General features: G+C 49.1%; 1 protein-coding gene across 4 annotated transcripts in view; it reads right to left on the reverse strand.

The window, feature by feature from the left end:
* Positions 1–19,278, reverse strand: part of NOD2 (nucleotide binding oligomerization domain containing 2) — a 39,234-nt gene extending 19,956 nt beyond the window's left edge. For 3 of the 4 annotated variants that reach the window (XR_001887485.1, XR_001887486.1, XM_017882972.1), the window contains exons 1-4: positions 19,199–19,278; positions 12,585–13,051; positions 4,521–4,626; positions 129–1,944 (exon numbers count right to left, since the gene is read on the reverse strand). Coding sequence is in view for 2 of the 4 variants with exons in the window: in XM_017882972.1 (XP_017738461.1) it covers positions 129–1,944; positions 4,521–4,626; positions 12,585–13,043 (2,381 nt within the window). In the remaining 2 variants the exon portion in view is untranslated. Of the gene's footprint in view, positions 1–128; positions 1,945–4,520; positions 4,627–12,584; positions 13,052–15,217; positions 15,322–19,198 lie in introns of those variants that run through there. The other variant, XM_017882973.1, reaches the window with a different exon arrangement.
* Between the last annotated feature and the right edge of the window lie 2,368 nt (positions 19,279–21,646).

The raw sequence follows: 21,646 nt of genomic DNA on the forward strand, positions 1-21,646 counted from the left end.
ACAGGGTTGCAAAGAAGGGTGGCAAAGATGAAGCTGGGCCCAGATTTCTAGATCCCAGCTTGGTGCTCCCACACTTAGTCTTGATGATGCTTCCCCATGCCTGAATAGCAATGCCCAGTAACACTCACTACAGAGCCTTGCAGACACCAAGGCAAGGCAGCAGCTGCTCCACGCCAATGTCACCCACAGAGTTGTAGTCCAGCTGCAGGGCCACAGGCTGCCGGAGGTGCCGCAGCACAAAGGCCAGGGCAGCACACTCGGCGGGGCCCACACTGCAAAATGTCAACTTGAGGTGCCCGACGTTCAGGCCACGTGCAGCCTTCCGCGCCAGCCTCTCCTCCTGCATCTCGTACAGGCTCCGGATAAGCCAGATGAACCCGGGCATGGCGTGCATGCTCTTGGCCTCACCCGGCGCAGCTGGCGGGATGGAGTGGAAGTGCTTGCGGAGGCTGCGGGCCAGACACCAGCGGGCACAGGCCTGGCGCCGGAGCAGCGCCTTCTCGGATGCCTGGCACTCGGCCAGCAGGTCCCAGTGCTCCCGGGACAACAGCCCCGCCAGGAAGGCTGCCGTGATCTGAAGGTTGTGCGGCTCGATCTTCTGCAGCAAAGCTGCCACGCTGCCGTCCTTTCCCTCTGCGCCCTGGATGCACAGCGTGGGCAGGAGCCTGGCCATCGGTGAGTTGCCTGGCCTGCCACAATTGAAGAGGTGTCTGAGCAAAGCTGGTGACACATCAGCACTGAATGCCAGGTAGAATGCGGCAAAGAAGCACTGGAAAGTGATGTGCAGGAATTCCAGGGGCGCCATACTCCCTGGCATGATCCCTTTGGCACGTACCAGGAAGCCAAGAGAAATGTCATCAGGGCTGACCTGTGCCGCCTGGAGCTGCTGGGCTGAGAACACGTAGCAGCACATGCCCAGGCCCCACAGAGCTAGTCTGCCCAGGTGCAGAAGGGTAGGGAGACGGCCCCGAAGAAGACTGGGTCCCAGACCCTGGGAGGCTGAGTCTGGGGAGGTGGCATGCAGCAGAAAATGCTGCAGGATCAGCAGGTACATATCTGTAGTGGTCTTTGGGGACACCCCCTCCTGCAGCAACAGTTCCTGGTGGCATTTGGACACCATCCACGAGAAGACGGGAAGGTGGCACAAACCGTGCAGGGCTGAGGTCGCTTGGAGCAGGCGGATGAGGCGGTCCGCCACCCCTGGCTCACGATGGCGCTTCCTCAAGTACAGCTCGATGCCCTGTTCAGAGAAGCCCTTGAGGTTGAACTCGGTGCGGATGTACTTCCTGAGGAATGCCGACACAGCGGCCGGACGGCTGGTCACCACCTTGCGGGCATTCTTCAGCAGGTTGCCCTGCAGAAGGTTGAAGAGCAGGGTCTGGACAGAGGTGGGGTCGGTGGGGGAGCAGTGACGTTCACGATCCGTGAACCTGAACTTGAACTCGTCAAAGCCATCAAAGGTTAACAGGACACGGTCAGGGTGGTCAAGGAGGAACTGGAAGATGTCCTCTTGATCGACATCAGGCCAACAGCAGTGCTCAAAGAGTAGCGTCCGCACGGAGAGTGGTTTTGCCACGCACTGCAGCTGCCGGCAGCTGAATGGGAAGACAAAGAGAAATTCCTGGAAGTCTCGCCCTGCAGCCCACAGCAAGTGGAGCCGCTGCAGGAGCGTGCTCTTGCCGCTGCCTGCCTCACCCACCACCAGCACAGTGTCTGCATCATCGTTGAGGTGGCTGGGGGTGCTGAAGAGCTCCTCCAGGCCCAGGGTGGCCGGGCTTTTCTGCGGGGGTCCAGGCATGCCCACATCTGCCCAGACCTCCAGGCCATTCTCTGTGTATATGTCCTCCAGACAGAGCGTCTCTGCCCCATCATAGGTACTGAGGAAGCGAGCCTGAGCAGACACCGTGGTCCTCAGCTTGGCCATGTACTTCCTGCATGTGGCAGCTGGAAGGCAGAAGAAGGGGCAGATTAAGGTGGCACCATGGTGAAGAGGGGACCTAATCAGACAGTGGGCTGCTGTGGGGGAAGCTGACATAACTGAAGGGATAGGACTGCCAGCAAGCGCCTATCCTGGCTCCTCCATTCACAAGCTGTGGACTTTGAGGACAATCAAGGAAACTTCCTAACCGTCAGTTTCCACCTCTGTAAGGTGGGAGAAATGTTGATCTCTACCTTACAGACTTTTTACACGGATCAACTAAGATGATGTATGTCAAGTGCTCAGCACAGTGCTCAACACAAAGTAAGTCCAAAGACATCAGTGACTGCCATTATCATTACTCACCAGGAGGAGTTGTAGATGATGGGAAGGGGCTCTAGGCTGGGATCAGAAGACCCGTATTCTGATATCTGTCCTGCCATAATAGCCGGGTGGCTTTGGATAAATCCCTTCACCATTCACTCTCAGTTAACTTTTTCTAAGGGGAACAAAGGGCTTAAGGGCTCAGGAGCCCAATCTCTGAAGTCAGACACACCTGAGTTTGAAAACCTGCATCCACCACACACTTGGGCAAGCCATTTAGCCTTTCTGGGCCTCAGTTCTCTCATCTGTAAAAATGGGGACAATATACACCTGGAAGGATTGTTTCAGGAGGCAGTGAGATAAATTAGAGTTTAAAAGAATATCTGACATGGCAAACTCTCAAAAAATGGTGCTTATTATCATTATTATTCATGGTTATAGTAGGCACAACAATAGACCCTCGAAGATGTCCATGTCCCGATCTTCAGAACCTGTGAATATGTTACCTTATGTGGCAAAAGGAACTCTGCAGATGTGATAAAGTTAAACTTCGAGATGGGGAGATGATCCTGATTGATCTGGGTGGGCCTAGCAATAGAAGGCCTCGGGGTCACCAGGGTGCCCCAGCTGAGCACTAGAATGAGAGTCTGTGATCCTGCCTCCACTTCCTCATCCTCCCCATGCACCCCATGCACGGAGAGTTTTCATGCACAGGGTGTGTTTGGAAGGCTACTGGTCCTTCCTTTCTTATCCTGAAAGCAATGAGAGCGAGCCATTTCCTGTGTCAGGGTTTAGTTCCCCTTTCAGGAAACGGGGAAGTGCTGGTTTAGAGTCCCTGGCTGGTAGGAACTCAGCACGGTCCCCCGCCATCACAGCCTCACTGCCTCCAACCAAACACTGGCCCACTTATTTGCAACCCAAAAACTAACAAGTAATTTTCAGAGAGCTCTGAGCTCACTGATGACTATCTGCAGTCACACAAAGGGGACGCCCTGTGTTTATGTCACCTTTGTTGTTCCCAGAGTTGATGATTATTGCTGAGCTTTCTGCCCTCTGAATATACCAGGATCCCTGAACTTAGACCGTAAGATAAATATCTTCCTCTCCAATACATATCAGATATATATCTTCCTCTTCCGACCTGATTTCCAATGCAGGCTTTCCAGCCATCACCAATGATACTAAAAAAAGAAAATGTCATTTTATAGAGAAATAAACACATCTTTAGAAGTGTGGGGAATCCTGCACCCTGGCCTGGTCTTACAGTGACCAGCTGTGCTTGATGATATCAACAGCAAACCTTAACCAAGGGCCAAACCAGGCCCCGCGCTCCATGCTGCTCACCCCGCTGTGGTGCACTGATGTTTAGATCCCGTTCTTTGATGAGACGGTGCACTCGCGGGTGCCAGGCACAGACTTACAGCCACCCCTCCCACAGGTTTGCTTGCTGCCCAGAGGGCAGGGCCCAGGGTGATAGACCCATCTGCCAGCACCACGCACGGCTCAGGGAGCTTCAGTGCCAATGAGCTTTGCCTACAGCGGTATAGGAACAAGCCCTAAAGAGTGCCAGACTTTTGCACCCTCCCTTTACAACTGACATTTCTTCTCCCAAGAAAAGAGAAAGTGTAGGTGGGGACAATTTACAATCAGACCCATCTCCCCCTCCCTTGTCACTTAACCTCCCTGCCCAGTTTCCACATCTATAAGAGGAAAAAACCACCACCTACTTCTCAGGGTTGTTGCAAAGGGTAGACATTGTCCATAAAGCACCTGGCAGGATGCCTGGCATGTTCAAGAGGTGCTGTCCAAGCCCCTCCTGTTCCTGAGTTTGGGTGGTGACCCTGGGCACTGAGGGATACCAGAGTCTCTAGATCCACTTGGTTCTTGAGTTTCCGATTGTGAGCTGCTAAATTTCAGAGATCAAGAGGTACAAGCCCTAACTCAAAACATGTGTCCATATCTTTTTGGTACAGATAATGAGAGTTTGGATGGTAAGTAACACCTTTAGTTAGCCTTCAGCATATGGTAGCTCCAATTGTCAGTATATTGTGTGGGAGATAATGAAAGCTAATAGCTAACATCACACACTTTTGTCCTTTTAATCCTCCTAAAATCGCAATGAGATAGGGGGTGGTGGTAGCCTTTAAACAAGGAAACTGAGTCACATGGAGGCTACACTGCCAGCATACGGGATGCTAACCGAGGTGTGGTCTACTCTTAACCACGGATCTGCACTGACTGCCCTTCCCTTTCTGATTAACTGAGAACATATACCTACCTTCCAAAGGCAGGGCCAACGGGACTGGCAATTCCTGAACATGTTGTAGAAGGAAGGCAGCCAATCCATTCGCTTTCACTGTGGCAAGATCGAGCAGCCTTCTTGCCTACAAGAAAGACAGAAGACATTGTTCTTCCAGGAAGGCTGATGGAGCAATGTGGGAAGGCTTACTGATTACTACAACTTCATAAGCATCTCTCTTCTGTCCAGAATAAAAGGTCAGAAAAACAACCGAACAACCACATAAGTTTCAAGTAGTTAATAGTGTTGGATGGTGAACTGAACACACGCATCCAATCTGGCTCCTACCCAAAACTCACTAAAACAGTGAATAACTGAAAAATAAATGAAACAAAATGAAGACAAAACCCTACAAAGATAGGGAAAATGATTCTGCAGGCTGTAAATCATTTGGAAGAGAAGTGATATCATCAAGTCTCATGGATTGAATATTTGAATACAATCTCTGCTCAGACTCCCACATCTTCATCTCCAGCCTGAACTGTCCCCCTGAACCCTGGACTTACACATCCAACTGCCTATTTTCCATTTCCACTTAAAAGTTTCATAAACACCTCCAACGTATGCAAAACCAAACTCCTAACCTGCCCACGCACCTGCCAAACCAACAGCCTTCCTCATCTTGGCTAATATTAACCCCATTCTTCCAGGTGCTCAGCCCCAAAGTCATGGAATCACCCTCGAAGTCTCTCCTCTGTAATCTGTCAAATCCTGTTGACTCCACCTTCAAAGCATGTCCCAAAGAGCACTGTCCAATAGAAATAAAATGCAGGGCACAAATACAAGCCGCATGTGGAATTTCAAATCCTCTAACAGACATATTTTTTAAAGTTAAAAGAAACAGATGAATTAACTTTAATCATATATTCTATTTAACCCACAGTAGTCCAAACATTACCATTTCAACATGTAATCCATGTAGAAAATAGCAAAATATGGCCGAGCATGGTGGCTCACGCCTGTAATTCCAGCACTTTGGGAGGCCAAGGCAGGCGGATCCCCTGAGGTCAGGAATTCCAGAGTAGCCTGGACAACGTGGTGAAACTCCATCACCACTAAAAATACAAAAAATTAGCCAAGCGTGGTGGCATGTGCCTGTAGTCCCAGGTACTCAGGAGACTGAGGCAGGAGAATCACTTGAACCTGGGAGGCGGAGACTGCAGTGAGCCCAGATCACACCACTGCACTCCAGCCTGGGTGACACAGCGAGCCTGGGTCTCAAAAAAAAAAAAAGAAAAGAAAAGAAATAGTAAGATATTTTTCATTCTTTCTTTCATATTAAGTCTTTGAAATCTGGTGTGTATTATGTGCTTATGGAAATTCCATGTGGACCAGTCAGGTCTCTAGTGCTCAAATGCCATCTGTGGCCAGTGTCTACATACCAGACACACAGCTAGAGAGCCCTGCCACTTCCTGTCACCTCCTCTATACCATCCTCCTCCGACCCACAATCCCTGCTCACCTGGAAAGCTGCACAGGCCGCAAAATTGGTCCCCCTGCTTCTGTTCCTGCCCCCACAGCCTAGCCTTAATGCCACAGCCAGAGTCTAATCCTTTACAAACAAAACTCAGGTCACATCGCTCCTGTACGAACATCCCAATACCATCCCTATTTCCTCAGAATAAGAGTCCAAGTCCAACAGTAAACTTCAGGGCCCAAAACAGACAAAAATACCTGTCTAGAACCACGTGGACCCAAGTTTCTCCTTTCATGCCCCCTATTACTCCACTCAGCATCCTGGCCTCCTGTTTCCTAAAACTACCAGGCATGCTCCTGCCTCTGGGCCTTGGCTCTGGCTGTCCCCTCAGCTTGGAAGCCTTCCTGCAGCCATCCATGTGGCTAATCCACTGTCCTCCTTCAAGTCTTTACTCGAATTTCACCTTCTAAGTGAGAACTCTGACTACTCTATTTAAAATTGCCATCATTTATCCCCTTCCCAAACTCTCAACTCCCAAACCCATTTTACTTACTTTCTACAGCACTTATCACCTTCTAGCACGCTCTGTAATTTCCTTCCCTTGGCTTATTGTCCCTCTCCCCTTACTGGAGTGTGCGTATTTCCAGGACAAAGATATTTGTCTATTTTGTTCACTGAGGTATCCCCAACACCTAGAAGAGTGTCTGGCACAAATCGGGTGCTCAAGGACTTGCTGAATGAATAAATGGTAATGGACTGAGGAGACTCCTGAAAGTCAAATCTTAATGTCAAAATGAGAAAGTTGAAAACCATGCAGTGTGTATCCTAGACTTTGTAAAGGGCTCTGGAATGATCAGCATGAGGGACCTCCGGAACTGAAGGAAATGACTAAAACAAGGAGGACTGAATCAAAGTGGTTTCTGAAACACATTGCTGGTTTATCAGGCAAAAGTCTGTGGTCTACTCAGACAACTTGATTAACCCAGGAGGCAAGATCTAAAGATATAAACACTGTCATTTCCCAAAATGTCTACAGTGAAATTCATTGTAGACAAGTTTCACCCACGTGCTCAACAAGTTTTAAAGTCCTACCTGTCAGTCTTGAGAAAGAAAACCAAGGAGTATCATGAGCTCAGAGAAAGCATCTAATGTGGGAGATAGAAGCCAAACAAGGGAGGAAGGGGAAAGCTACTTGTAGAAAAAGTTTACATAGGGTGAAAAACAGTCAAACAAACAAACAAAGAACCCACCTATCTTATGATCCTTAAGTCAAAGAAGATGTTGCATCCATAAAACAAGAGTAAGATACTACAAAAAAGAAACAGTCAAACCTACCTCTTACAAACTAAAATCATGACATCAAAAATGAAAATTCAAGAGTTTAAAGATAGAGTTGTGACTATCATAGAAAAGTAGAGCAAAAAGACACAGAGATGGAAAACAGAAGAAAATTAAATGATCGGTCAAGGAGTTCTAACATTGAAGTAATAGTAGTTTCATAAAAAGAGAAGAGATAAAATGGAGAGGAAGAAATCACCTATAAACTAATCAAGAACATTTCCCAAAACATAAAGACAGAAGTTTCCAGATTCAAAGTGCCTCTTGGGTGACCAACACAACGGAAGAACACATCACTGAAATTTTAAAATGCTGGGGACTAAAAGAAAATTTTACAAGCTTCCAGAAAGAGTTTTAAAATGGTTTTGGAGGCTGGGTGTGGTGGCTCACGCCTTTAATCCCAGCACTTTGGGAGGCCGAACTGGGCAGATCACCTGAGGTTAGGAGTTCAAGACCAGTCTGGTCAATATAGCAAAACCCCATCTCTACTAACAATATAAAAATTAGCTGGGTGTGGTGATGAGTGCCTGTAATCCCTGCTACTCAGGAGGCTGAGGAAGAAGAATCACTTAACCCCAGGAGGTGGAGATTGCAATGAGCCAAGATCACACTACTGCACTCCAGCCTACGTGACAGAGTGAGACCCTGTCTGCAAAAGAAAAAAAAAAAATGGTTTTGGAATTCTTAGAAGCAATATTGAAAAGAGATGATAATGGAATAATGCAATCAAAATTCTGAAGGAAAATGATGGCCAGCCCAGAATTTTATACCCAGCTAAACTATCAATCCAGTATGAGGGAACTTTTAGACATGTAAGAGCTCAGAAATTTTAACTTTCATACTTTCATTATAAGGAATTGACTGGAGGATATGGTCTAGCAAAATGGAGTAAACCAGGAAAGAAGAGGCCACAGGATTCAGGATACAGGAGACCAACTCAGGAAGACCATGTAGGGAAATCTCAGGTTGACGGCTGTATACTATAAGTAGATGGCCACCAGTTCAGACAGAATGGAGTAGTGACTCAAGACTCAGACTTGTTGAGGGCAATTATCTCCTAGATGTCCAGGCAAGGCTGACCCTAACCTTTATCTATGTTTGACTTTTCTTCACCATGAACTAATATCATTTCTTTTCAACTCCTGCTGCCTCAGTCAACTGAGGACATTCATTTCACTCCACAGAAGTGTTTAGCCTTGGCCTATTCCTAGACTAGAATAGCCTTTGGCAAGTTTACCACTGACTGTACAAAGTAGCCTGCTTCCTCTGGACATTTTCCTCTGGACAGCACCTAATTCACATCAGCCGTACCAGACCCTCCAGTTGCAATGAGCCCAGTATTTCCCCAGACTCATTCATGACATTGCCTACTGACTTCCCAGAAGAGATCCTTATAAATTCCCAGGGAAGGCAAAGCCAGACCAAGCCCCTGGGACTCCACTTAGCTTTCCCTGCCTTGGGAACCTTCATCTAAGAAAAGATAATAGTGACCTTTCTTTTTTTGAGACAGAGTCTTGCTCTGTCACCCAGGCTAGAGTGCAGTGGTGTGATCTCGGTTCACTGCAACCTCTGCCTCCCGGGTTCAAGTGATTCTCCTGCCTCAGCCTCCTGAGTAGCTGGGACTTCAGGTACATGCCACCATGCCTGGCTAATTTTTTGTATTTTTAGTAGATGTGGGGTTTCTCCATGTTGGTCAGGATGGTCTTGATCTCCTGACCTCGTGATCTGCCTCCCTCGACCTCCCAAAGTACTGGGATTAAAGGCATGAGCCACCACACCCAGCCTAACTTAAGTGACCTTTCTTTCCACAGTTATTTTTGGCTTGCTACTCAGTTTTTCAAAATAGAACAATACATTGTTTGGGGATTTATTTTAAAAGATGCTAAAACATGAAAGAAAGCGAAGAAATGATTTACACAAAAGATTTTTTTTACCAGTGTTTACCTCTAGTAGTTGCATTTTTACCACTGTTTACCTCTAGTAGTTGCAATTAAAGAAGGCCCCAGGTACTGACAACGTCCTGTTTTTTAACGTGGGTGATGGGAGCAGTTTACACCATATGTATGAAATATACACACTTTTCTGTATGCATGGTGCATTTTCCAATTTAAAAATGTTTAAGTTAATATTGTTATAAGAATCAGGCAATTCAGAGCTCAGTCTGACACCTCAGCCCTATCAACTTTAACAGTTGCATGAGTCAGACGGACAGCTGGTATTACAGCTGGTGTTACCAGCCTCAGGTTTCCTAACAACTGCTATGCCCAACTGAGCAAGTTTACCACACAAAGCCCCCACATTTTATGACAGACAGAGAATAGCACAAGCTCTGGAGGAAAACAGGCCTGGATTCAAATTCTAGCTGGGCCACTTCCCAGATGGGCGATTTGGGCAGTTTCTTCATTGTTAAAAAGCAGGGTAGTCACACTACACCCTTGTGGGGCTTAAATAAAACAATACAGGGAATGGACTGGGTACAGTGCCTGGCACACAGTAGGCATTCACTCAGTCAGTAGTAGCAATGGGTATTTTTGGAATTTAGTTCTTTAACTTGCATTTTGTTTCATTCCACAGCATTTTCTGTCCCTAACCTGCAATCAATGACAGCTACTTCTTCATAGGAAATTGAAAGGCCACTTGGGAAGACATGTTGGTTGGATATACCACAAGCACCGTCCAGATAAAATCAGAAAGGCCACTAAGGGAAGGCTACCACATCAGAGTCACAGAATGTCAGAGCTCAAAGGGGGCTCAGAGAGAGCTGGATTCTAAAGGCTTAAACCACAGACAATGCAATCCCTTCAAAATCTCCTAGTATCCTCAGATCTGTTGCCCCCTATCCCCGCTACCCACTCAGCTCAGTCCCAACCTTCAATGTTTGCTTTTGCTGTCTATTTAGCCCTTTCTTAAGATGAATTCTTAGCTTATTAAAATCCAGCCTTAGATGGGCACAGTGGCTCATGCCTGTAATCCCAGCACTTTGAGAAGCCGAGGGAGGAGGATTACTTGAGCCCAGGAGTTTGAGACCAGTCTGGGCAACATAGCAAGACCCCGTATCTAAAAAAAAAAAAAAAAAAAAATTAGCCTGGTATGGTGGTGCCAGCCTGTGTCCCACCTGCTTGGAAGGCTGCGGCAAGAGGATCACTTCAGCCCAGAAGTTCGAGACTTCAGTGATTTACGATCATGCCACTGCACTCCAGCAGCCTGGATGACACAGTGAGATCCCCATCTCAAATAAATAAATAAATGCCTTTCTTCTTTCCTAATCTAGGCATCTAAGGTTGTAAATTTCCCCCTATGTTCTGCTTTAGTTGTATCTGATAGATTTTGATAAATAATATTCTCATTATTATTTGGTTCTGAATATTTTCTGATTTCCATCATGAGTTCTTCTTTGACCCATGAGTTATCCCATTTCTTTTCTTCACCAATCCAGAGGTACTTCCTCTGTTCATGTCCTGTCTTCTCTGGGCCCTAGGGATCTAGGCTACCTTCTCCAAGCCCCTCAGACCATCTGTACCAGATCACATTGCTGAACTTTCAAAGATGACAAGACACAATCTTGTAACTTCTCAGATGGGCTGATTCAATTTCCCTAATAAATTATAAGAGAAACTAAGGTCAGTCCAATAATGAATATATTTTCTGTACCTGTAACTAATCAGAGAGGACTGCACCACGTCTGCTCTGTAAATACCTAGCCATGTGAGCCAGCTTTAGTGTAGCCTTGAAGACAAATTCGTTTATTTCATCAGTCTCAACCTAGGGTTACCCAGACTCATATGAACACCACATACATTTTTGGAAAACAGACAAAAATAAAAACTAAAATTTTTCTCAACCCAGCCCATTTTAACACTCCAGTGTCACTCTAATTCAATCATTCATTCAATAACTCATTTATTTCATCCACAAATATTTATGGAGTACCTACTATGTGCAAAGCTCTGTGAAGACAACAAACTTTAAGCAAATATGTATGAAGCACCTAGTAGATTCTGGCTGAATAAATGAATGATGGATGAATAAGCCAATGACCAATGTTGGCCAGCTGGTCCAGCATTGGCCCGCTCATTAACTACTGTGAGCTTATTCCAACTACTTTACTTGGTCTCAGTTTCCTGATTTATAAAGTGGAATATTAGTGAGTGTTCCGTCTGCCTCTCAGGAGCCCTAAGAATCACTGTTTGGAAGAAAACAAAAGAGTTTCAAAAATATTCAGTGGTCACTTCTCTGACCTTCTAGTCTCTGTTGAGTCATTATCTTCTCAGGGGCAGTTATATCCCAACTCTGAACATCTATGATCTAATGCAATTTCATATCAGAAATCCTACATAAACATTTAGGCTATATTAGTATATAATATGCCATGTTAATTATAAAATAGAAATTCAATATACTGCAGTGTTATGATCTGTTGTGCTGTTAATTTAAAACAGACAGAAATAAAAGTGTACAAGTACAGAGTATCACTCATAACAGAAATAATCAATAGCAGCCAGTGGTAATAGACACTATCCTAAGCATTACTCAATTTAACTCACTGAATCCTCCCAAGAGCCTTATAGGATAGGCACCATTTGACTATTACCATTGTTTTATAGATGAGGAAACTGAAACAAGAGAGACTGAGGCTGGAGAAGCTCCACATAGGGAAGCCTGAGATCACACAGGGTTGACCTTGAGCCTGCACCATTCTGGCTTCAGATTCTGAGCCCCTGGCCACTACACACTTCCTCTTGGCAGAAGTGGTATGTTGGCCAGGCAAAGTGGCTCATGCCTGCAATCCCAACAGTTTGGGAGGCCAAGGCGGGAGGATTGCTTAAAACCAGGAGCTGGAGACCAGCCTGGGCAACATAGCAACACCCTATCTCTAAAAGAAAAAAAAAAAAAAGCTGTGCATGGTGGTACAGCATCCATAGTCCCAGCTACTCAGAGGCCAGAAGATCATGAGTGCAGGAATTCAAGGCTACAGTGAGCTATGATTGTGCCACTGCATTCTAGCCTGGGTAACAGAGTGAAACTTCAAAAAGGAAAAGAAGGGAAGGGAAGGTAAGAGGAGGGGAGGGGAGGGGAGGGAAGGGAAGGGAAGGGAAAAAGAAAGAAGGAAAGAAAGTTGTATGTTGCCTGCCAAGAGTCAAGAGCAAATTTTACCTGCCTGGCTACCTTTTTAGGGGAAATCCCACAGACCAAGTTACCCCACAGGCTGACTTCATGAGGACAAATCAGTCTTGGTGACTAAGCACCCCTTTCCTGGGAACTCTGTGATGCATGCAGGAGTGCCTCACCCTCTGGGACGGTGTGAAGATTGGCAACTTGATTTCGTCACATTCGTACTGGCTGACGAAACCCCGCTCCCATGCCAGGTCCAGCATGCCCTCCACATGGCTGTGGAGCCTCCTGACAATGGCTGGCCGGTGACTCTGCAGGTCTCGGGCTGGGTGGAGTGAGTGGGGGTCCCAGCAGCCATGCAGCTTGGGGGATTGGCTGTCGGCCTGGGCTTCCTGGACAGCAGCGACGAGTTTCTGACAGGCCCAAGTACCCTTATTCCAGACGGTGTCCAGGAGGCGCCTGGCCAAGTGGGAGAGAGGCTGGCCCAGGAGGTGGATGCCCTCGTAGTCCTCCCAGGAGAGGACCTCCCAGGACAGCAGCCAGTCCAGGACACTCTCGAAGCCCTCCAGGGACCCTGAGACCAGCAGCTCCACCAGCTGACTCCTCTGTGCCTGAAAAGCCTCCTGCGAGCACATTTCACAACCTGGGGAGGAGAACAAGGTCAGTGCAGGACTTCTCCAGAAGCCAGACGCGGGGTGGCTGGGGAAGGCCAGGGCAAGTCAGCCCCAGCAGAACCCGAGTTGGCCATGGTTCTAGCCTCAGACATTACCCAATCCAAGCTCCCCACCATACAGATGTGAAAATTGAGACCCAGAGAAGGCAAGAAACACCTCAAGGTCCCACAGAGAGTTTGAAGCAACCAAGAATTAAATCAAGACCCCTAACTCCCACATCCATGCTTGGTCTCCAGCTTAAAACGTTTAAAAAGGCTTGAGGTAACATGAGGAGCAAGAGATCTCCCAAGGTCACTTGAGATCAGGAGTTCTAGACCAGCCTGGCCAACACGGTGAAACCCTTTCTCTACTAAAAATACAAAAATTAGCCAGGCGTGGTGTGGGCACCTGTAATCCCAGCTACTCAGGAGGCTGAGGTAGGAGAATCACTTGAATCCGGGAGGCAGAGGTTGCAGGCTGCACTCCAGAGGTTGCTCCTGGGCAACAGAGCAAGACCCTGTCTCAAAAAAATAATAATAAAAATTTAAAAAGTAGAGAGAGAGAAAGAGAGATCTTCCAAGCAGTCAGGGACTTCATTCTCTTCAAAGCAGGGTGAGAGGGCCTCTTTCACACTGGCCGGATTCACACTACAGCAGTTTCAGTAATGGCTAATATTAATTAAGCATAAACGACACACCAGGCGCCATTCTAAGTGCTCTCCTGCGTGAATTCACTGAACCCTCCCAGCCACTCTGAAGCAGTGCTTATGATCTGCCCATTCTACAGAGGAAGACACTGAGGCACCAAGAGGCTCAGTGATTTGTATGACATGTCACAGCTAGACAGGCAGAGTCAGGATTTCAACACAAGCCGTGTGCAACTCCAGAATGCATGTCTCTAACTCTTACATTTGGGTTCCCCACGGGGGCCCCAAGCCCGTGCTGTGTGTTTTGCACACTGCTACTCCAAGGGGTACACTCAGTATTGTTCTAAAGGTCCTATCCTAGGCTAAGTGAAAAATGACAGTGCAAACTGTTTCCAAGCATTCTAGTGCCTTGTCCCCCATCAACACTTCCCCCACACACTTGCCCTAGGGCCCTCACCTCCCTCCCACGCCCTCAAAACCACCGTGCACAGACTGCTGCTGCTGCTATCGTTAGCTACCTGTTGTGGGTTCTGGGAATTTGAGGGCAAGTGACCCTCCAGGAGCTTCAAGCCCTGGGAGGATCTCTGAGCAGCTGAGAAAATCTCTCAGCAGGGTCAGTTCTGCGATTGTCGTGGGGTCCGTGGACAAGGGCTGGTGCAGTGCCTCAAAGAAACGAAAGTGAAAGGGTGTAGGCATGGACAACAAAGAGAGCCGTCGGCTTCTTTTTATAAATCAGGGACATTCCCAGCCACTCGAGGGAGCAGATGCCAAGTGGCCTGGGGATTTTGCCTCTTTGCTGATGGTTGTTTATGTGTCTCTCTCCCTGCCTGGGTCACGTGGAAGCCTGGGTCTTACTCGTCCTAGCATCCCTGAGCCCGGCACAGCACTGTCCCCCACAGAGACACTGTGGAAATGATCATGAATCAAATATCCCCGGGCTGGGGGTGGGAGGAACACTGTAACCATCCTCATACGGCAGCCAAGGTAAGCAAAAGGGAAAACCTCCAATCTCTCAGAATGCTGCTGGGGCACAGGAGGCCCTGTGCTGGTCAGATGGGGAAACTGAGGCAATGAGGTTATTTGTGTGTCTGGCTGCTTGGGAGAGAGGGTGTCCCCCCCTGCACAGGCCACTGGAATCCAGGAACTAAGGTAGTTCTCTCGGGCCAAGGAGGTCTCCTCCCTGTGCTCACCTCTAAGCAGAGGAGCCAAGAGGGTGGGGTGGCGGGGGATGGGGGAAGAGAGGACCAAAAGAGGGTAGAATAAGCTCTGGGCTTGGCCCTGGAGTGGTTCTCAGCTGTGGAAACATCAGCCAAGGACGTGACAGCAGCTCCCACCATCACCCCTGCCAGGGTCCTGCAGAAAATAACCACCCACCCACTCTCCCCAGAAAACAGCCCAGAGACAGAGTCAGCACTCCCCATCTGACCCCAGGCCTGGGAGCATGTGCACAGCCAGGGATGAAAGAAGGCTGAGAGTCAAGCTGAGACAGGACAATGCCTGCTCCTCTTACCCGGAAAATGTCCGAGGAGGACACTTGCTTTTTCCTCCTCATCGGGAGAGACTGGACCACCCTCTTCCCCCATCAAAACCCATTAGGCTGGGGGAGCAGGCATGGCATCTGTGGGTGGGCCTTGTGCAGAACACCAAAAGCCTAGTGACACAGGACTGGTGAGCCTGGATCTGTCTACCAACCCCACCTTCAAGGGAAATTCCCAAAGGAAAAGCCAGAGGCCAAAGTTGGCCAACCAGCCTTCCAGAACTAGGTAATTCCAGGCAATTCTGGCACAAAGCCTTGTGCATCCTGGAGACCATGACCCTCCCTGAAAAACCCCACTGGGGACATGAGACACATTCACGAGGGTACAGGCCACAAGTAAGTAGGGGCCCCTCCCTAGCACACCAAGCCTAGGGCAGCCTGGCCTACGTGTGAGCCATACACACCCCGGCTAGTGACGTCAGGCTTCTGTGGGCACCAGGAAGGGGAGGGCCGCCCAAGTCACGTGACTCGGAGCTCTGTCCTCCCAGCAGCTGCATCACCGCACCTCTGCCCTGGCCTTCTTCCAGAAACCTCAGAGCAAAGAGAATCCTGAGGGCCAATTCAGCCAGCCCCCTGTCTCTGAGCAGGCATTGTCCTGTCTCATCTTAAACATCCGGAGAGGAGGGCCTGCCCTTAGTGCTGTCCTCACTAACCAGCTCAGGAAGCTCACTAGCTTGGGAATTTCTTCATTATGTCTAGCTTCAGTTTCTCCTGCTTCAGTTTAAATTGGGAAAGAGAGGCCGGGCGCAGTGGCTCACGCTTGTAATCCCAGCACTTTGGGAGGCCAAGGTGGGTGGATCACCTGAGGTCGGGAGTTCGAGACCAGCCTGACCAACATGGATAAACCCCGTCTCTACTAAAATACAAAATTAGCTGGGCCTGGTGGCACATGCCTATAATCCCAGCTACTAGTGAGGCTGAGGCAGAAGAATTGCTTGAACCTGGGAGGCGGAGGTTGCAGTGAGCCGAGATCATGCCATTGCACTCCAGCCTGGGCAACAAGAGTGAAACTCTGCCTCAAAAAAAAATAAAATAAAATAAATTGGGAAAGAGACAGAAAAAATATTCACTCATTATCTGTTTCCTAAAAATTGTCCTTAACATCCTTCCCCTTACCCCTTTATTACCTGATCGGGCTTCCCCTCTTCAGGCAAAATCTATTAGTCTATCTGCATTGCCTTTTGATCTCTACTTCAGTTACTACAACTTCACAGACACCATTGTCCTCCCCAAGGTGAGGCCCATGTAGAGAAAGGAGCACTTCCTTGCTGAAAGAGAGGGTCAAGGAGTGACCCACATGGGCCCTCCCTGAAACCCAGGCCCAGGCCTGAGCCTGGACAACTCCTGAGACCACAGCCAGCCTGGTTTCTCTGGGGCCAAGAGCAAATGCTTTGCTTAAGTGCTGAAATCTCAGCCCATTGACCCCTTGCAGACAGGAGAGGAAGGGAAGCCCAGGGAAGCTCAACTTCCCAAGTATCCTGGGTCTCTGCTGTGGCCAAGCGCCCCCACCCTCCCCAAGCCATCCTGCATTCTCCCTCCCCGGCACTGAACTTCTCTTCCTAAGAGACCAATTCCCCCCACCAGTGCACAATGCACTATAATTCTCCATTGTAAAAGTAAAGCCCTCTCTTGACACCCACCTTCTTCATTTGGCTCCAATCCCATTTATCTGCCCCCCTTTACAGCAGACCCCCTTGTCTGTTGCCTGTACTGGTCCCCAAGTCCTCCCATCCCCTCCCTTACCCTCAAGTTCCCCATCCAGCTCCAGTGAAACTGTCACCAGTGACCTCTCGTTGCTCAATCCTCAGCTCTCAGCCTGCTTGCTCTGCGGGGGCATTGGTCATATTTGTTCCCTCCTTCCTCTTTGGGGCATTTTCCTCATTTCCTCCAGGACACCCCAACTCTCTGATTTTCACTCTTTCTATCTTCTTGTCTGGTTCCTAACACTGGGGGCCTCAGCGTTCAATGGTTGGACCCCTTCTCTTCTCCATATCACTCCCTCCCTAGATGAGCCCACCTGCTTTTGTGGCTTTAAATACCAGCTATATGGTGATAATGCCCAAAGTTTTATTTCCAACTCCAACCTCTGCCCTTAATTTTTCCCAGCTGCTTACTCATCATTGATGCCTAATGGACAGCTCAAACTCCACAAGCACAAAACCAAACTCTTAATCTCCCCGCTAAGCAACTCCCATTTCAGTTCATGGCAGCTTCAAACCTCCAGAAGCTCGAGCCAAAACCTCAGAATCATATTTGACTCGACCTTTCTCTTACACCCCAAATCCTATCGACACAGCCTTTGAAATATATCCCAAATCTGAATGTCTGGGTTTTTTTTTTTAATTATTATTTTAACCACCGCTGCGCCATGGTGCAAGCCACCATGGTCTCTCCCCAGAATGACAGCAATGATCCTCTCACCAGGCTCTCCTTCTGCCCTTACCTCACTCCCCACGATCCATTCTCCACCCCACAGCTAGGTGGGCCTGCCAGACCCCAAGTCAGAGCAGGTGACTCCTCTGTTCCAAACCAGTGCTTCCATCATGCTCAGAGTGAAAACCAAAGCCTCCCAGCCCCCCAGATACTCCCGTGGCTCACCCCTCAACTCCGTATGACTTTGCCCAGCTCTCCTGGTCTTAGGGAAGCCTTCTCTGTTTTGTTTCCCAGTTTTGTTTTACTCATAGCACTTCCCACCACCTGTCATGCCATATATTTACTTATTTCATTGCTGTCCATTCCTTTCTAGAATGTGCACTCCATGAGGGCAGCGAGTTTTGTCTGATTTTCCTATTGCTCTGTCTTGCGTCTCATCCAGTGCATGAATGATGATCGCTGGAATGAATGAAAGAATGGACGTGCTCTGCATGGCTCCAGGAGACAGAGGTGGAACCAAGGTGTAGAATCTGTAAGCCATAGATTTTAGCTAAAGAAAACAAGAGCTGCAAGGCACTGAAAAGCCACCTCATCAGTAACAAGCTCCCCACCACTGGGCATGTGTCACAGAGGGGTTCTGCGATGGGTAGGAGGGAGGTGGGCTAGATGAGGATGCTTCCAGCCTCAGATCCCAGGGTGCAGAGAGGTAAAGGAGCCTTGAGTGGCCAACAAACTCAGGGGCCCCAGCAGCCCCATGGCTGAGTGATCAGGACAGGCAAGTACAGGTGGTAGGGATGTCACTCTGGTCTTCTTCTCTAAAGGGTTAGAGGAGGGTGACAGGGCAGGTGTTTCCCCTCTGTAGAACAAGGACCCTGGAGGAGGCCAGGTCACAGCCCATGGGGAAACCAAGGCCATGGCAGGAAGGGCTCAGAAAGAGCGAACTCAGAAGCAGGGGTCCAGCCCCCCGCCCTCATGCAGCTTCAGGAGGCCCTCCCCAGGGGGATTGAGGTGGAGGGCTTTTCAGTTTGTTGGAATGAAAGCAGGACCAGAGGGCTGCTCCATCAACTTGAGAAGCAGAGGAGAGCAAACAGATAGGAGATGTGGCCTTGCAGGTCCTGTTGTGGGCTGTCTGGGAAGGGATGGATTTGAACTTAGATCTCACACCCAAGAAGGGAGAAGCAGGAGGCAGGAGATTCTCCTAAGAGGTGCAGAGAGCAGCAGTAGGATCCTCCAGGCAGACTCGCTCATTTACACCCACCCACTCACTGGCATGGTGAAGATGGGAAACTGAGTCCCACAGAGAGGAAGGAAACCAAAAGAGTTGCCCCCTCCGAGACCTGAAGCCCAGGCTCCTCAGCACTTCTCACTCCTGCCGGGGACCTCCCCTACCTGGAGATGCCCGCTTTCCGTCTCACTTCCCATCTACACCCCGGGACTCCCCCAGGAGAAACCGAGGCAACCCTTGCCCAAGCCCTGCGGCCTGGACGGCTGGGAAGCCAAGTGTTCAAGTCACGGGGGCGGGACCCTCGGCGCCCACAGTCTCCCCTTAGTCCACTCCCAGGCGCTGGGCACATCACTCACCGCGAGCCACCTGGGCGCCGACTCCAAGGCCCGCTCCGGGCCACAACTCCCGGCCCCGCTCCAGCTCCGGCTCCGGCTCAGGCTCGGGCTGCGGCTCCGGTTGCGCTGGCTCTCGGCTCCGCCCCCGCCCGGACCCCGCCCCTGCTCTGCCCGGACCGCAGCACCGGCTCCTGTCCCGTGGCCCCGCAGCACCGGCTCCTGTCCCGTGGCCCCGCAGCCCCGCAGCCCCGCAAGCCCCGCAGCGCCGGCTCCAGGACTGGCCACGCTCACCTGGGACAGGGCAGGACCAGGGCTGCCTGCGGGGCTGGACGGCCCTGGCTGTGTGCCCTGGCCAGTGTGCCTCTCTTTCTGGGCCACGTTTCAACCAGGAGGGAACCGGGGAGTCCTCGGAACAACCCGCTTCCCAACACATACACACACACACACACCACACCGCTTCCCAACACACACACACACGCCCTGCTTCCCCCAACACACACACCCTGCTTCCCAACACTCACATACACACACACACACGCCCTGCTTCCCCCCACACACAAACGTGCTTCCCAATACACACACACCCCTCGCTTCCCCCAACACACACACCCTGTTTCCCAGCACTCTCGTACACACACACACACTTCCCAACACATGCACCCTGCTTTCCCAACACACACACCCCACACACACCGCTTCTCAACACACACGTGCACACACACACACACCCCACTTCCCAACACACACACACCCCACACACACCACTTCCCAACAGACACACACCACTTCCCAACACACACACCGCTTCCCAACACAAAAACATGCTCCCCAATATACACACACCCCACTTCCCAACACACACACACACCTCATTTCCCAACACACACACACATCACTTACCTACACACACACCTCGTTTCCCAACACACACACCACTTCCCAACACACACACACAGCCAAAACTAGGAAAGCTTTTCCAGAGTGTTACACATTAGGTAAGAGTGGACTGGTCATTTAAGGTTCTTTTTTTCATTTTCCTTTTAACTTTTCCGTTTTCATTGAAAGGAGTTTATTTCTCAGTTTCGTACTAATAGGGCTTGAGTACCTCTCTAGCACTGCCTAGGCTACTTGGCTCTGAAACTATCTAACTTTAATAGCATTGTTTTTGTTTCCATTAAACAATTTTATTTTACATTCTTCTGTTCTCCGGAGCCAATGACACCGGTTTTCCATTTAACGTGTTAATATAAATGCCCCTTTTAAAACTCTTATATTTGTTTTTTCAAAAAATGTGAAGTCAATTTTTTAAAATAATGAAAATAACTGGCATCTAGAAAGTGCTTACCAGGTGCTAGTCTTTCCATACAGTAACTCAGTTACTTCCACCTCTAGGGTATTGACTTTTATTGCCTCTAACTTATAGATGCAGAAACTGAGGTGCAAATTTGAACTTGGATCTCACATCCACCAAGGGAGAAGGAGGAGGCAGGAGATACCCCTAAGAGGTGCAGAGAGCAGCAGTAGGATCCTCCAGGCAGACTTGCTCACTTACACCCACCCACTCACTGGCACAGTGAAGATGGGGAAACTGAGTCCCACAGAGAGGAAGGAACTTAAAAAAGAGTGACCCCTCTGAGACCTGAAGCCCGGGCTCCTCAGGACTTCTCACTCCTGCGAGGGGCCTCCCCAGACTCAAGATGCCCCCTTTACTCTGGCACCAGAGATGGGGATTTGCCCCAAAGATGGGATTTGCCCCAGGCCTCTGACACAAATTAATGCTGTAACCACTACCCCCCACCGCTTTCAGGTAAATACCTGTACAGGTGGTGCACAGTCAGCCGACATTGGAAAATGCTGCATTAGGACTGAATCTACCCTAGAAAACTCATTCTGGGCAGTGCACAGATCCATCTACGAGGATATTCACCACCATTTTGCCTACAGCAGTGAGAAGCTGGAAATCTCCCTAATGCCAAGTAACAGAAAAGTAATTAAGAAAACTGACGGAACATCTGAACCTAGAACACTCAACCCGACCCATCTTCCCTCAACCCCACTATCCAATTTGGGAGCAAATTTTTCAACTTGGCCTTCAAATATTTCCAAGATGCAGCCCATCTTTTCCATATGCACCATTACCACCTGGGTCCACATCTCCATCATCTCTCACCTGGGTGATAGCAGGAGGTCCTGGCCACTCTCCGCGCCTCCAACTACAGCCCTTCTTCAATCCAGCAGCCAGAGTGAGTTTTTGTTTGTTTTTTGTTTTAAGTCAAATTATATCACTCCTCTGCTGAAACTCCTGTTGATGACTCCCATCCCAAAGTAAAAGCCAAAGTCCTTACAATTGCTGTTTGGCCCCTGGCACCCTCTCTGCCCCGCTCCTTACACTCTCCTCTTACTCTGCTCCAGCCACACTGATTTCCTGGCTGTTCCTCAAATATGCCAAGCCTGCAGTTACACTCAGGG

This window comes from Rhinopithecus bieti, unplaced genomic scaffold (assembly GCF_001698545.2).
Source record: "Rhinopithecus bieti isolate Rb0 unplaced genomic scaffold, ASM169854v2 scaffold_13375, whole genome shotgun sequence".
NCBI lineage: Eukaryota > Metazoa > Chordata > Mammalia > Primates > Cercopithecidae > Rhinopithecus > Rhinopithecus bieti.